The sequence below is a fragment of the Macrobrachium nipponense genome, chromosome 26 (assembly GCF_015104395.2).
Source record: "Macrobrachium nipponense isolate FS-2020 chromosome 26, ASM1510439v2, whole genome shotgun sequence".
NCBI lineage: Eukaryota > Metazoa > Arthropoda > Malacostraca > Decapoda > Palaemonidae > Macrobrachium > Macrobrachium nipponense.
Genome location: NC_087215.1, coordinates 17,355,355 through 17,372,391, shown reverse-complemented (window position 1 = coordinate 17,372,391; position 17,037 = coordinate 17,355,355). Strand labels below are relative to the sequence as shown.

At 38.8% G+C, this 17,037-nt stretch overlaps 1 protein-coding gene across 1 annotated transcript in view; it reads right to left on the bottom strand.

Moving 5' to 3' along the window:
- The window catches only part of LOC135199999 (peptidyl-alpha-hydroxyglycine alpha-amidating lyase 2-like), a 49,152-nt gene extending 33,424 nt beyond the window's left edge, over positions 1 to 15,728 (bottom strand). The window contains exon 1 of the mRNA XM_064228199.1: positions 15,358 to 15,728. Coding sequence (XP_064084269.1) covers positions 15,358 to 15,510 — 153 coding nt within the window. The 5' untranslated portion in view covers positions 15,511 to 15,728. The remainder of the gene's footprint in view (positions 1 to 15,357) is intronic.
- Between the last annotated feature and the right edge of the window lie 1,309 nt (positions 15,729 to 17,037).

Genomic DNA, 17,037 nt, shown 5'->3' with positions numbered 1-17,037 from the left:
CGATGCCTTCGCTCTCAATCCGTGGTTGATGAAGCCCTACTCCCACCAATCACAAGATCCCACCTAACGAATGTACAGCTACAGATTATCTCGCGCTCATCGTGTGGTGGAAAACGCATTCGGCCTGCTGCAGATGAGGAGATGGCGAGTCTTCGGGACGACGATGCAACAGGATGTACAGGTGTGCAAGAAGATAACTTTGTGCGCATGTGTCATGCACAACCTGGCACTGCAACGCTATCCACGTCAACTATGAGGATATCTCTATGGGGATATCTCTATGAGATATCCCTATAGAGATGACGTGATATGTTTTCGTCTCAGACGTGTACACTGAAATACACCCATTCCCCTGATACACATAGTTACGCATATAAAACATTCATTCGCTTTTGAGACGTAACGGCATGCATTAGAGAGTTTAACATTGCTCTCTCTCTCTCTCTCTCAAAATCTCTCTCTCTCTCGCTCGCTCGGTTGCGAGGCAGTTTCAGTAACTTAACGTAGCTCACGTTAACTTTGTATTTGAGAAGGTCACTCAGTAACTGTCTTAATGTATGTGTTGTTTGTGGAATCTGAACATAGTGTTATTTCTATTAGTTTTGTGAAGGCGCCCACGAAAGTCTAAAATTGTAACAGGCCTTTTGATTGGAGTTGCAACTGTGTATAAGGTATTTTTACAAATGTTTTGAAGTGCACTTCGAGGTTTTATCAGTTTTAAACACATTTATCTTTTGCTTTGTTCTTTTGCCATATCCAATTTTATATGCTTAATGTTTGTACTGTCGATGCTTTAATTGTTTTCATATTGTGCATTATATTTTTGCATTGTCTTTATTTTGTTTAATTAGTTTGAATAATATTCTATTATGAAATTGTTTGAATCTAACACTTGCAAATTAATTTTTATTTAACGAAATATCATTTCAAATTTAATTATTGCTTTATGATTTACTTTAATTAATTTTCTTGATAAACTTTGATTTAATTTTGCTTAATAACTAATTCAAGAATTAATTAAACTTTTGTTTTCAAGTAATAACAATTTCCCTGAGATTGTGAATTTCACTTATAAATTTTGAATTTAGAAATATTTTTGTATTTAAAATTTATAAGAGTATTTTATTACAACCCCAGTATTAAGCATTGCATTTTATTTTTGTTTAGGTAGAAATATAGAGTGATAAGTGTGACGTTTCCCACAAATAAAACAGAATCAGGGAAATACTTAGATTTTAAATTGTAGCAGGAGTGATGCCCTTTAATTAAGATTACCTCACACCTATTTTAATGAACTTAGACTGATTGTTTTCTTGACTGTTCAGTTATATAAGGGCTCACTCTTACCTTTAGAGTATCAGTCGTTTAGTATTTGTTTATGAAGGGGTCAGGTGTCTGGCTGTAGTGAGGTTGTAATAACCAGGTACTTGAACAAACTGTGCCCTAAGTACAAAGGTGTCCCTCCCAGACCCAGGAATAAAAGGGTCTCTTGTACTAGCAAGTACAAATGGTAATGTAGTAACCATTATCTTGGTAAATTTGGGTTTGTTAACAAATATTAATGGTGTCCAGACACAGATCTTTGACTATTTCCTGCACCAAGTATTAATGGTATCCAGACCCAGATACTCTAGGCCACTTCGTCACAAGTATTAATGGTGCCCAGAGACCCGGGATATTTGGCACTTTATGTACCAAGTATCAATGATCCCCAGAAACCAGGGAGGAAAACAAATCACATTATCACTCTAACTTATACTGGTGGTGTTAGGAATATATTTTGTTAGAAGAGTGACCATATTTTGCATTTTATTGTAAGAATTGTATTTGAGAAAAATGGCTTCATTCGATACTCAGGAATTTTTAGCAGCCCCTTCCATCCAAGTGTTGTCTGAAACTACTCTGACTAAGGCACAGTGGAGTGCTCTAGCAGTAGCATGTGGTTGTCATGAAAAGCACAAATCAAATGCATTGTCATGCAAGCATTGATAGACGCTGGTAGAATAACTGATGATGATGAGTTAGAACTAGCTCAAGACTTGTTGAATGTAGCACAGGCTGATCTTATAAATAAGCAAGTAGAAAAGAAAGAGAAAAGTGATGCAGAGTTAGAACTCAGACGCATAGAAGCAGAAGAAAGTTTGATTAAGCTGAAAATACAGGCTGAAAAAGAAGAGAGAATACAAGCTGAAAAGACAGAATAGACAGGGAAAACAAGAAAGAAGAGAAAGAGAAGAAGAAAAAGTAGCAGAAGATGAAAGGCAAAGGATAAAAGAGGAAAGAGAAATTGCAAGACATGAAAGGGAGATGGAACTGATAAGAGCTAGATCCACATTACCTCCAACACCATCTAACCCTAACCATGGTAATCAAGACCCTGCATTTGATGTAGTAATGATTGGCAGAAGTATCCCTAAGTTTACTGAAGAGGTCCAGATGAGTTCTTTGATCACTTTGAGAAAGTGGCTTCAGGTATGGGATGGCCAGAAGATAAATGGTCAGTTTTGCTACAAAGTGTCTTGATTGGTAAAGGGATAAGTGCTTATCTAGCCTTAACAGCTGATCAGTGTAAAGACTACAAAGTGCTCAAACATAATGTGCTACAAGTATACCAGTTGACCCCAGAGTACTACAATGAAAGATTCAGAAACCTAAGGAAGGATGGAAAAGTAACTTTCTTGGATTACGCTTATAAAGTGAGGTGTTTTAAAAGATGGTTGGAGGCAGCTAAAGTTACAACTTTTGAAGAGTTAGAAGAATTAGTTGTTTTAGAGCAATATTTTAAAGGTATTCCTGAGCATATAAGAGCCTATTTGAGAGAGAGAGAGGTTAAAAAACTTGACAAAGCTGCTACACTGAGTGAAGACTACAATATAATTGGTAGCAGGCGTAATTATAATGTCAAGTACCAGAATCAACCACGCCCAGGTTTTAAGTCTCATCCAGGTTTCAGGAACAATTTTATAAATGGGAAACCTACAAGTAATAATACTCCTCAGCAAGCTAATGTGAAATCCTCATCTAATTTTGCAAGACAGTTGCAAAAGCCTAATGTTGTCTGCTTTAAGTGTGGAAGAACAGGCCATTTCAGTCAGGAATATTATTGGAATTATCAGCAGTCCAAGGCTGTTGGTCAAATAGTAAGAGGTGACCATGTCAAACAGACTGTTAAGAACATTGTGGGGAAGAATCCGACTACAGGGAGGACTGAAACTAAACAAGCTGAGTGTTTAGCAACCAGTGGAAATGTAACTTCTAGCAGTGAGTGGCTGAGGAGTTTGGAGGCTTTTAAGCCATATATCTATGAGGGTACACTGGCAACTCAAGAAGAGAGTGTGCAGGTACCAGTCGAGATTTTATGTGATACAGGGAGCAACCATAGTGTGGTGTTATGTGGTGCTCACCCAATGTTGGAGAAGAATCTCACTGGAGATTCAGTTATTTTGAAGGGTATAGGAGGAGAGGAAGTAACTCCTATATGCCGTTTACACCTGTCCTGTGAATTGGTGACAGGGAGTGTTGATTTTGCTGTAAAGGACTCACTGGCTGTGGAAGGTGTACATGTTCTGTTGGGTAATGAAGTTGGTGGTGTTCCATTTATTCCTTGTCCTGTCGTAACAGACAAACCGTTGAGGATTAGTCCTACGGTAGAGTTGGAGAAGAATAACCCCCACCTGTTCCCTAGTTGTGTAACTACGAGAAGTATGAGGAGAATTACGACTGTTGGTGAAGAAACTGAGGATTTGCACGCCCAAGATGGATCAAGTGAAGGATCTTTGAACTTAGAACAATTGTTCCAGGGGAGTGATGCCTCCCATGTAGCTGACCGAGAAAGGATTTCCCAAGAAAATGAAGAATCTGTTGTTCCTGAAGAGACTCCGAGAAGTCAAAGTGTTCTTGAAGATAGTAGTGAAACTGCAGTAGCTGAGGTAGCAGAAATTGATAGTTCAACTATTGAAGTTGGACAGGTAACAAGAGAGAAGCTAATGGACTTGCAGAAGAGGGATGCATCGTTAGCTGATTTGTTCTTCAGAGTTGCAACAAACTCCTACCTGTTATTATCTGAAGGAAGATTTGCTGATGAGGAAGTATAAACCTTCAGATATACCCAGAAATGCTGAATGGGGCGAATATCATCAGATTTTGATTCCATGGCCATTGAGAAAGCAAGTGGTAGCAGTAGCTCATGACTCTGGACATATGGGAATCAGGAAGACTGTGGAGAAGATCATGAGATATTTTTTCTGGCCTGGACTTCATAAAGATGTTAGCAGGTTCTGTCAAGAGTGTCATACCTGCCAGATCGCTGGAAAACCTAATGAAACCATTCAGAAAGCACCCCTACAACCTATAGAAGTTAGAGGAGAACCCTTTAACAAGGTGATTAGAGATATGGTTGGACCGCTTCCGAAGACAAAGAAAGGAAATGAATATCTGTTGACATTAATGTGTCCTGTTACCAGATATCCTGAGGCAATCCCTGTTAGAAACATATCTGCCAAGATAGTTGCTGAGAAACTAGGAGTTTTTCTCAAAGTTTGGTATGTAAGAAATTTTACAAAGTGATAGAGGAACGAACTTTACTTCCAAGTTATTCCATGATGTGATGAACTTATTAGGGGTGAAACAACAGTTATCAACCGCTTATCATCCAGAAACTCAATGAGATGATTTTTGGAAGAGAAGTGAGAGGACCTTTGAAGATTCTTGCAGAAAATTGGGTGGAAAATAAAGAGGAGAGTATGTGAAGAACTTAAGGAAAGGGTTGGAAGAGATTAGAAAATTCTCTTTAGAAAATCTGAAAATAAGTCAAGAGAAAATGAAAAGGAACTATGATAGGAAGACTAAGCTAAGAAGTTTTGGTGTTGGTCAACAAGTGTTAGTGTTTCTCCCAGTCAAAGGATTTCCCCTTACCAATAAATTTCAAGGTCCCTACAGGATAATTGAGAAGTTAAGTGATAGAACTTATGTGATTGAAACACCAGAAAGAAGAAAACGACAGAGGAAGATACATGTGAACCTTTTGAAACCTTACTTCTCAGAAACTAGAACTGAAACTGTGTCAATAATACAGACAACTTCATCTACAGAAGACGATGACGGCTATGAATTGGGAGCTGAAAGCAAGATGAATAATTCTTCAATTTTGGAAAATTTAGAAGATAAACTGAAACATCTTAATGTTGAACAAGGTGAGGAATTGAGTGAAGTGATTAGAAGCTTCACAGAGATTTTTGCAGATGTACCCAGACGTACTAATCTGACCAAACATGAAATCAAGATCAAAGAAAATGGAAAATCGTTCAAGCAAAGAGCTTATCGCTTATCACCTTATCATCGAGATGTTCTGAAAGAAAGAAGTTCAGTATTTGCTGCGACATGGATTAGCAGAACCCAGTTCAAGTCACTTCAGTTCTCCATGTGTGTTAGTGAAGAAACCTGATGGCTCCTTTAGGATGTGTACTGATTATAGGAAACTGAATTCCATAAGTATGGCTGACAATTATCCCTTGCCTCTTATAGATCAGTTACTTGATAATATTGGGCAAGCCAAGTTTGTTTCCAAGATAGACTTATTGAAGGGATATTATCAGATACCCTTAGATGAAAATGCGAAGTTGCTGTCAGCTTTTATTACTCCTTTTGGATTGTATCAGTATACTGCATTGCCATTTGGTGGTCTGATGAATGCACCAGCCACATTTCAGCGAGTGATGGATCAACTGCTAGGATCTATAGAAGGAGTAGGTGTATAACTTGATGACATAGTCATTTTCTCTACAACGTGGGAAGAACATCTGCAGATCCTGAAGAAAGTTTTCAAGAAACTACAAGAGGCAGGACTAACAGTCAACTTAGAGAAGAGTGAGTTTGGGAAGGAAACTGTTCAGTACCTTGGGTTTGAAGTTGGAAAAGGCCTTCTCGCTCCGGTGAATGCTAATGTGGAAGGTATCTGTAAGGCTACCCCCCTACTACTAGGAAACAACTACAAAGATTTTTGGGCATGGCTGGATTCTATCGTCGTTTCTGTCCAAATTTCTCAGCCGTAGTAACTCCCCTGACAGACTTAACTAGTCCCAAAGCTAAGTTTGTTTGGACTCCAGAATGTCAAGAATCCTTTGAGAAGGTAAAAGCCATTTTAACTTCAAGACCAGTGCTTCAAGCTCCAGACTTTAATAAGAAATTTGTGATACAAGTTGATGCCTCTGATTGTGGAATTGGAGCTGTTCTACTTCAAGAAGATGAAAATAACCTTCTACACCCTGTGTGTTTCCTGTCTTCGAAACTGAAAAAGCATCAGAAAAACTATGCAACCATTGAAAAGGAAACTTTAGCCTTAATCACAGCATTGAAAAAGTTTGAAGTGTATGTGAACAGACCTAGGAATGAAGATGTTTTAGTGTTGTCTGATCACAATCCCCTGTCATTCATACAGGGGATGAAAAACCATAATCAAAGACTGACCAGGTGGTCTTTGTGCTTGCAACAGTATAATATAAAGGTTGAGCACATATCAGGTAAGAACAATGTAGTTGCCAATTATTTATCCCGTTGTGAATCGTTGGATTCAACCCTGGAATAACTAATCTTCTGGGGGGGAGGAATCTTATAATGTAAGTTTGGAATGCAATTATAATTGTGGTAATATGATTAATTCACCTCAGAACCTGTAAATTATGTTATGAAGTGTATGTTTTTAGTGTTCACATTCCCATATTTAAAGATAACATGTACTAAGTAATCCCACTTTTCATTTTGAAGTACCGTAAAACAGAGAGAGTGAAAGCTCATAAGCCTTTTGAAGAGGGTTATTGTCACACTTTGAGAATGTCTTAGCTAAGCTGATTTCTTTATCGGCGTGAACACATGCATAAGACCTCCAAGGCCGCACTGTTATTCAACCCCTTGAAAATAGATGAGTTAAGCTCATTTTTTATCATCCCGGTCGGGCCTGTAACGGAACAAGGGAGCCTTATTCATAGACATATGTGAACGCAGTCAAAGAGGCCCCGTACTAGATATCCCTATAGAGATGATGTAATATGTTTTCGTCTCGGACGTGTACACTGAAATACACCCATTCCCCTGATACGCATAGTTACGCATATAAAACATTCATTCGCTTTTGAGACGTAGCGGCGTGCGTTAGAGAGTTTAACATTGCTCTCTCTCTCTCTCTCACTCGCTCGGTTGCGAGGCTGTTTCAGTAACTTAACGTAGCTCACGTTAATTTTGTATTTGAGAAGGTCACTCAGTAACTGTCTTAATGTATGTGTTGTTTGTGGAATCTGAACATAGTGTTATTTCTATTAGTTTTGTGAAGGCGCCCACGAAAGTCTAAAATTGTAACAGGCCTTTTGATTGGAGTTGCAACTGTGTATAAGGTATTTTTACAAATGTTTTGAAGTGCACTTCGAGGTTTTATCAGTTTTAAACACATTTATTCTTTTGCTTTGTTCTTTTGCCATATCCAATTTTATATGCTTAATGTTTGTACTGTCGATGCTTTAATTGTTTTCATATTGTGCGTTATATTTTTGCATTGTCTTTATTTTGTTTAATTAGATTGAATAATATTCTGTTATGAAATTGTTTGAATCTAACACTTGCAAATTAATTTTTATTTAATGAAATATCATTTCAAATTTAATTATTGCTTTATGATTTAATTTTTTAATGAATTTCTTAATAAACTTTGATTTAATTTTGCTTAATAACTAATTCAAGAATTAATTAAACTTTTGTTTTCAAGTAATAACAATTTCCCCGAGATTGTGAATTTCACTTACAAATTTTGAATTTAGAAATAATTTTTGTATTTAAAAAATTTATATGAGTATTTTATTACAACCCCAGTATTAAGCATTGCATTTTATTTTTGTTTAGGTAGAAATATAGAGTGATAAGTGATAAGTGTAGTAACCAGATACTTGGTAATTTGGGTTAACAAATATTAATGGTGTCCAGACACAGATCTTTGACTATTTCGTGCACCAAGTATTATTAATGGTATCCAGACAGATACTCTAGGCCACTTCGTCACAATGATATTATTGTTCTTACCTCGTATGTTATTATATCATTTGATGGCCATATTTATTTCATGTTACATTTCATGTTATTTTCCGAGTTCTATTTATTTCATAGATCATATATCATATTTCATGTTATATTTCTTCATGTTATTAATCTTTCTGGCCATACTCTTTCATTATTCAATTGCATTTTGTAGTTCAAGTTATTTTCCGAGTTCTATTCATTTCATATTTCACATATATTTCATTTTATATTTCCTGTTATACTTCGTGTTATTATTCTTTATGGCCATGCTTTTCTTATTCAATCTCATTTCACCCAATCATATCATATATATTGTCATGACATACAAATTAAGCATCAATAAGGAAAATGTAAATGCAAGTCACTATTTCAACACATTTATTACATAAAGAAAAATTATTAATTATAAAAGTAAAAAAAATAATTGAATATTAAGAAAATAACTAAAATACAATTTATTCTTTAAAAAAGAACATGTTTATTTACAATATTTACAATTTCACTGAATTGATTCGGGGTCAATGTTCTCCTTATCACCCGGGGAGATGGTCAAGTCGTAGGTGGGTGGATCCTCTGCAGCAGAAGGTTTTGGTGTCGAAATACTGGCGCCAGGGGTAGGGGGCTGCAAGTCTGCCAAGAGACTGTTGACCAACGGCGACAGTGAAGAAGTGGAAGGTCGAGGAGAGAAGTTCAGTGGTGTCGAACGTCCACTGGGGAAGAATGACGGTGTGCTTAGCCTTGGTGCCGGAGTTGTGTACGCATGATGAGATACCTGCTGCTGCGGCTGAGGCTGCTGTCGAAGGTGCGGATAATAAAAAAACACAGGTTGGGGTTGAGACGCGAATTGCAAAAGGTGTCGAAGTTCTGGGTTTCGTCTGCGTCTCTTTATCAATTTGCGGGGTCGTCCAGAGAAAACAACCCCCACGAGCCATGGCCACTTTCATTGTCGCATCCTCTTCCTCGGGACCCTCCAAACTATGACAAAGCCTGATGACTTGCTCGAAGAACGGCTTCTGGTATCTTCGAGGCACATACTCCAAGCGCTGCGTCAAGTACTGCACGAACACAGCGATGTCACGGATACAGTCGGCTCAACGTTCAGCTCCTCCTCGTGTTGTCCGTTGCGTGCAGCCGACCCGCTCTTGGGTTCTCTCTTCTCGATCTTGCCGAAGTCCGTTAGGCAAGCCTCGAAGAACTTCTGAACTTGCTGGAAGCTGCAGTCGATGAAACTCGCTGCCAATTTACGCCAGAGTTCCTCCTTCCCCTTCCTGGATTCGACCATTTGCCTGTCCCGCTTGTCGTACAAGGTAGGGTGGGCCTTGATGAATTCCACGATGACTTCCTTGTCCTCTGGCGTGAACGGGTAGTCTTGTATGTCCTTCTTGCTGGGGCGGTATCGTTTCTTCGGCTGCACGAGGATACCACTTGGGCCTGCGATGTCCTGGGATTCCACAATGGATACAGTCGGCTCAACGTTCAGCTCTTCCTCGTGTTCAGACATCTCCGACCGTTGAAAAGGCTGGGTGTCCTGGCTGTCCTTTGACTGCTTGGTAGGCCTGGGGGTGGTCTTCTGTAGAGGCATCGTGTCACGTGGCTGGGAAAAAGTCGCTGGGTGAGCGCTCGTGGGTCGACGTCCCTGGGTGAACGTCGCTGGGTAAACATCGCTGGGTAGAGGTCCATGGGTCAGCATGCATGGGTGAGCGCGCGTGGGTCGACGTCCCTGGGTGAACGTCGCTGGGTAGACGTCCCTGGGTCAGCATGCATGGGTGAGCGTCCCTGGGTGAATGTTGCTGGGTGAACGTCGCTGGGCGAGAGTGGCTGGGTGAGCGTCGCTGGGCGAGAGTGGCTGGGTGAGCGTCGCTGGGCAAGTGAGGCTGGGTCACAGAGTGGCTGGTCAAGCAGGCAGTCACAGTGAGAATGATGCCCCAGTGGTCAGTCAGGCCTCTTTTATCCTCCCCAGAATGCGTGCCAACCCTCCTCCAATCGACCTAAGGAGACGCCGTAACACGGCACACGCCCCGCAACATGTGCGCGGCATGTATTAATCCTGTATGACGGTGCCGTGACATCACGCCTTAACACTCCCTCGCGGGTGGTACGACGTCACACCACATCGCACCATGTGCGGTGTGGCACGGAACCATGCGGGTTCTTACCTCTTTTATTGTGAGGCCGCGCTACACCGCATATGGCTTTGTGAGACTTCATCAACCCCCGCAGAAATTTGAAATGATTTAAAATCTGGTCAGCGTCTCGCGGCTTTAACAGTCTTTGCCTGCCCCCGCCAGCGAGGTGGCGCGCTTATGGTGCGTTTATAGCGCGGTTCGTAACGATTTCTTGCGGTCCCAGCCATAACAGACCGCACCACAAAAGTGCGTAGGTGTAAACCAGTCTTTAGGAAGATTCACTTTAGACCTTGGGAGTTGAGGGAAGGGGTTTGCTTCTTCCCTGTTAACTTTTGTTTTTTTCCATTTCCGATTCTATTTAGCTATTCTTTCTCTTTCTATAATTATAGATGGACATGAGACATCAATTTATAAGTCAATCGATCTATTATGCCCTTAGAAAAGACAACCATTCATTCCTTCTTTGCATAACCTTTTTATCAAAATCATCTAAGTCAGTCACAGGACTCACTTTCTCTTTTCTTTTTTGAAACACTGGAGATTCCACTATATTTCCCGCCTATCTTGCTTCCTTCTTAAGTCTACAAATAGTCATTTCTGACTTTTGTTGCTTCAGATGTTCTCTGGATAGCCTTCGAAACATCAGTTACAGGACCTTCATGATGTTTTTATAAAATTATGTATTTCAGGAAATTATAGACTATTTCCTTGGCTTCAGGTGGTGGGTGAAGACGTTTACAGGAGTCATTTGGGCTGGGCTGTCCATACTTATCACAGTGGGTGATCGAGAGCGAGTATCCTTTAATGATATTGACCATGACCTTTTAAATCCTTTTAAAAATCATAGGTCCCCTAAGCTCAGATCTGGCATCGCCGGGGAAAAAATATGCCATGTCTTTATTTTCATTAATGAAACTGAGGTTTTAATGAAGAATATACGAAATAAGATATAGTCAAAATATCTGATGCAAACAAAGAACCACATTTCAAGAAATGAAAACTATTTCAATAGACTCCACGAAGCTAATATGATTACCATAACATGAAAATTGGCAACGTATGATATCTGTACACGCCATACCACAGCTATAGAAAAGTAAACGCACTATAGTATCAGTCTTTCGGTAATGGCTCAAACACAAAACCGAATTCGGTCTGGATTTGCGCCCAGACTTTAATTGTCCTGGTGGTAATGACATATAAAAACCGTGTCATAGGGCTAAGATTTATACTTTAAGTGCGTGTGTGTGTGTGTGTGTGTGTATACAGGTGCACTGATAACACTGCTACCGAGTTAATCATTCGGGAATTGCAGACAAGCACAAAACTCCACACTCAGGAATCAGGATGCTTGTGGACGTATGCGAGTAGTACTACGACGGCCACTTAGGCCAAGGACTCGCTTAAGCCTATGTCAAAGGGCTTGATGATTTTTCATTTAAAAGAAGGCTGGCAGTTCCATCAGAATATATTAGATCTGGGCTGTTAAATTCACACATTCGCCGAATTTACTCTTCCCAAGTAAGCCAAGATTTCTAAGTCACAGTTTCGACTTCTACCAAATTCGCTTAAAGGAGGAGAGGTATTCGCTTACGTCACGTCAGGAATAAGTAAAAACATGTGCACTGCATTATGTAAAAAATATTAGCCTGGTATATAGGAAAATGAGCAATAAGTTATTATAGAGATTGCACCTTATACGTTAGAACCTTGAAATCTTCGCAGAACCACAGCTTCAAACAGTAAAGGGGACAACCACGAACAAACTTGGCTGACATTTACAGTACGGCCCGCTATAGGCATCCAGTTACGATCCATTCTCTGCAATTTGTTACTGACCGCCGATGCTTTTGTCTCATCACAAATAATTATCCTAAACTTGGCATTACTCTCAATCAAGCAGATTCGTATGCTAATTGTTAAGTTGATGTTAAACTGCGTCGAAGATGAAAAATGAGTCACGATACGTATTTGCATAGACGAAAATGACGGTGTTAAGGATGGCATGCGATAGAAAGTGTTCGAATGAAAGGGGAGGCGCTGTATAACACAAACGTACGTATATAATGGTTTCACACCAGGGCGTTGTTCTAAGATATCAGTCGGGGTGGGCCAAGAGGGGAAGCCGAAAATTGACGTCAACTCAAACCGCATATGATTTCCTTCAAACAACTTTATTGATTTCATATGCGCTCAAGAAAGACTTATGTCAGTACAACAGTTTTTTCTTTGCCACGCCCAAATAAACAACCTCAGTTTTGTTTTTGTTTTTTTAATTAACCGTCAAAAAAAAAGGCGATTTTTTCCCCTATTTGCTCTTGGCATTCTGTTGTTAAATTGCCAAGTGAGGATTCTGTTGATGAGAAAACACAACAAACCACTGTGATTGGCAAGAAAGTGCAACTTACTTTCCAAGTTTCCACGGAAATATAAAATCCTTTTCGTCCATTTTGAATTTATGCAGTTCCTTTTTCATCCTTTTTCTTTTAATGGAAATTCGAGAACTCAATCGAAAATGTCGAGTACGGAACTAGAAAAGATTTTGTACTTCAGACAACGCAATCATGTCCGGGGTATTAACCTGGTATGTATCCACCTCCGAGATGCAATATATATTGTAGTCCTAAACATGGCGGAAGCCAGTGGATACGCCGTGTTTAGCACTAATCACCCATGCATCTGATGTCTGGGCCCGTCCCTCAGACGCTCCTGATTGGCTGTTGATAAGCCAATCACAGGGCTGGAAACTCTCAATCTCTCTCGAGAGTTCACATGTATATTCCATCTCTCCTGAGGGATACTTTTGAAAGACGTATCCCTCAGGAGAGATGGTACATACATCCTGCCTAAGTGAAATATCTCGAGAGACTGAGAGTTTCCAGCTCTTTGATTGGCCTATCAGCAGTCAATCAGGAGCGTCGTAAGGGACTGGCCTGGGCATCAGATGCACGGGTGATGTGAATCTACTATAGCCATTTGTATACTGTGTGGTCGATAAATTATATTAATAAACGATATCTTTGATCCCCATGGGGATCGTACTAATTCAGCATAACAGTAATTGTAGACTAATAGAAGTAAAAAAAAAGGAATATTATAATTTTGGAACACGTCACACATGGCGTTGTAGCGCTTATGAATAATTTATATACGTACTACATGTCCGGAAAATTCGAGAACACACTAAGCATATACATATAAAATCATTAACGTTTGAAAAGTGGTTATTACATACTGGTCTACAGGCTTTGAAGAATAATAATTGTTTTTAAATTCGGCCAAACAGGGAGAGAGGGGCCAGTGATTATTCAGCTTGATAATGCGTCCATATTTTAGATAGCACCATCTTTTGCTAGTGGTTTGGCTCCATTACAATTGCTGGAAGAAGTTATATTAGTAGACTATCTCGAATGTCTTTGGCCCACGCGAGAAATATTTTGGTCGTTCAGCCATCAAAAATATCTTCCAAGCAATAAATTAGACCAATCGCCGAGCTTTTGAATAAATGAGAACTCAAGTTATAAGGCAGCGGTTCCCAGGCTTTTCACAGTACGACCCCATTCAGCACTTTCACCTGTACAGTGCGACACCCAAATAAATATAATATATACGTGTTATATATATATATATATATATATATATATATATATATATATATATATTAAAAATTATTATTATCATTTTAATTTATCTTTTTTCTCTCAATGAGACCAGTACTCGTAACTGTTATTCTACCAAACATTGAATTTAACATGTTACCTCGTACCCCTCTCATTTGATGTTTTGTACACCCATTCCCTGGGGGTATCTCAGCGACCCCATGACTTAATGTCTATGACCCCACATAATGGGCATTCCGACCCCTGATTTGTGAACCCACGTGTTATATAAGGGAGTATCCCAAGTCGTTGTTAGACTAGGCTCGTGTTATGCCAGCACAGTGTCTTCCTCGCATAGTTTTCCAGACTTTTATAACAGCGGAGGGTGGACTTGTGAGTTTTGACAATAACAAGTGATCGCTGGCTAGTGACAGTAGAGGGTATTCGGCCTACTTTTGAACGAAAAAAATGAAGTGGGACAAGCGGGACCTTCACACAAAGTGCACCTGTGACGTTAAACATCTGTGGTCATGCCTCTATCACTAGTAGAGATGCTCAGTTCTTCCTATCGAAACTGTGAAACAAATGAATAGCTGTTCAATAAGAAAATACGTTACTGTTTGGATAATACGTTTTCGTGTTTATATGCTTTCATAATTAATTTCTGAATGCAGGTATTTAAAGGCTCTTTATTTGTTACGAATAAGTTTATTTCATTGTACGTGTTTCCCTCTTTTCACAATAATAATAATAATAATAATAATAATAATAATAATAATAATAATAATAATAATCGTCATCATCATCATCATCATCATAATAATAGTACTAGGGGGTAGGAGGGGGAGGAGGACGGAGCAGAAAGATCAAAGGTTTCAATTAATACTTAAATGGTCACAAGATGACAGCTGTTTCCTTTCAAGTACAAAAATGCCGTAAATATCAATTATAAGAAGACAGTTAACTAATGGTATTGATAATGTTGCGTTTAAAACAAAACATTAATTGTTATTATGATAGTTATCATTATTTACAAACCAATATATAAATATATGTATATATATATATATATATATATATATATATATATATATATATATATGTGTGTGTGTGTGTGTGTGTGTGTGTAATATATTTGTGTAAATATATGAAAATAATGGAGACAGCGAAAAACATGAATCATATTGAAAAAAATAATGTTCAGTCTATTGCATTTATAACTATTTCTCATAATAATTCTACCATAGCGTTAATACATTTCCAAAATAAAACATGCGCTTTTAAATATTTTACGACGGGAAGTAAACTATCAATGTTACACACATATATGTAGACTCCGTGGCACATAATTAATGTGTTTGCTGTCCTTCACGACTATAGGCTATTAACGATGGAAAAGTCGTGATGACCTTACTAGTTCATTATCTTCAGCTTATCGTGGGAGAAAGCATGTCCCTCTACGTCTATCTTTAGTAGTAACCACAAAATAAATGAAGGAGGCTCATACCACAACTGTCTAGCCTATATCGTAACTCTATGACAACTCATGGGGGGAAAAAATGTTTGCTCACCTTCCTCTCCACGTTGCCATCGAGCAGGTTCCTCAGTTCGGAATAGAAATCGTCATCGAGGTCGGAATAATCGTATGCGGGAATCCTGCCGCCCAACACGCAGGCTACGCACCATATGGCTGTGATGATTCTCAACCAAAACATCACCTCCATCAGGCTGTTGTTCCCGGCTTCCCACCGATAGACGGCGCTCTCCGATGGCTTGTAGTGTTAAATGGCAATTTCCCTCGCACCGAATAGAACGGAATTTGGAATGAAACGGTTTACGACGACGAGAAAAACCCCTTTCGTACAGTGGGTCTCGCTTCTCGCAGTTCAGAGGAGGTTCTGACGTGACGACCACAATCGGGGTGCTGAATGAACTTGCCCCATCGATTCTGGTTGCCGTGACAACACTGATGTCATATTGACGTCATTTCTACGCGTGCGCCCAAATACATAAACAATGGGATAATGTCTTAATAAACTTGTGTTTGCCCAGCAAGGCAATCATGATAAGCCACTGACTTCGCGTTTATAAAGGGATAATATTGTCAGGCGATGCGAAGTATAGTTTGGGCTGCCATATTACATTTAATGTTAGGACTAGATCATTTTCGCTTCTTCTTCTTCTATTAAAATACTTGACATCACAATCATCTTAATTATCCTAAACATTAGGTTTTTTTTTTCTTTTTAGTAAAAACGAATACTCGTATTGTTAGCAAACAATCACGTCATTCGTTTGTTCTCCCAAACCATGTCTCATTCGGATTATGTTACAAGGCAACAGGTGTGATTTCAAATACTTACACCTGCTGGTAGTAACAGGCTTTATTTCTACCACTAAGCGCCTCCTTTGACAATGTTTTCGAAACATAGCCGAAATCGGTCACGTATGACATCAAGTGTTCCATTTTCCTGTATATAAATGCATTAGACCGAAAGTGCATGGCTATCTCGCTTTTCATTTTTCCTTCCTGTAAGTGTGTGTACAGATGTATTTAAAATCACACCTGTTTCCTTTTAACACCCTGCTGTCCTAATGATGCAGGTGTCGGGAGGCTAAACAAATGACATGATCGTTTGCTAACAACTAGTTTTTACATAGAAAAAGTAATGTTGACGATAATGAATTTGATTGTGATTTCAAGAATCATATATATATATATATATATATATATATATATAATATATATATATTATATATATACATATATATGTCATACATACACACACACACACACACACCACATATATATATATATCTATATATATAATATTATAGGTATATATTATATATATATATATATTATAATATATATATATATATAATATACTCCGGCGTGTCCAGAATTTTTCACTGTTGTGGACCAAACAGTGAAGAGAATTTTGAATATTGCAAAAAAATTTTGACTACACACATACACACACACACACACACACACACACACACACACATATATATATATATATATATATATATATATATATATATATATATATATATATGAAGATAAAAGGCCCATAAAACACTATTTGAGCGTTGCAACCATATATTTCTAGCACTTCTGTCTGTGCTCCTGATCACCGGTGAAATATGGACATAGGATGTAAACTCTTGTAACATATCCTATGTCCATGTTTTACCAGTGATCGGGAGCATAGAAGGAAGAGCTTGAAATATATGGTTACCACGTT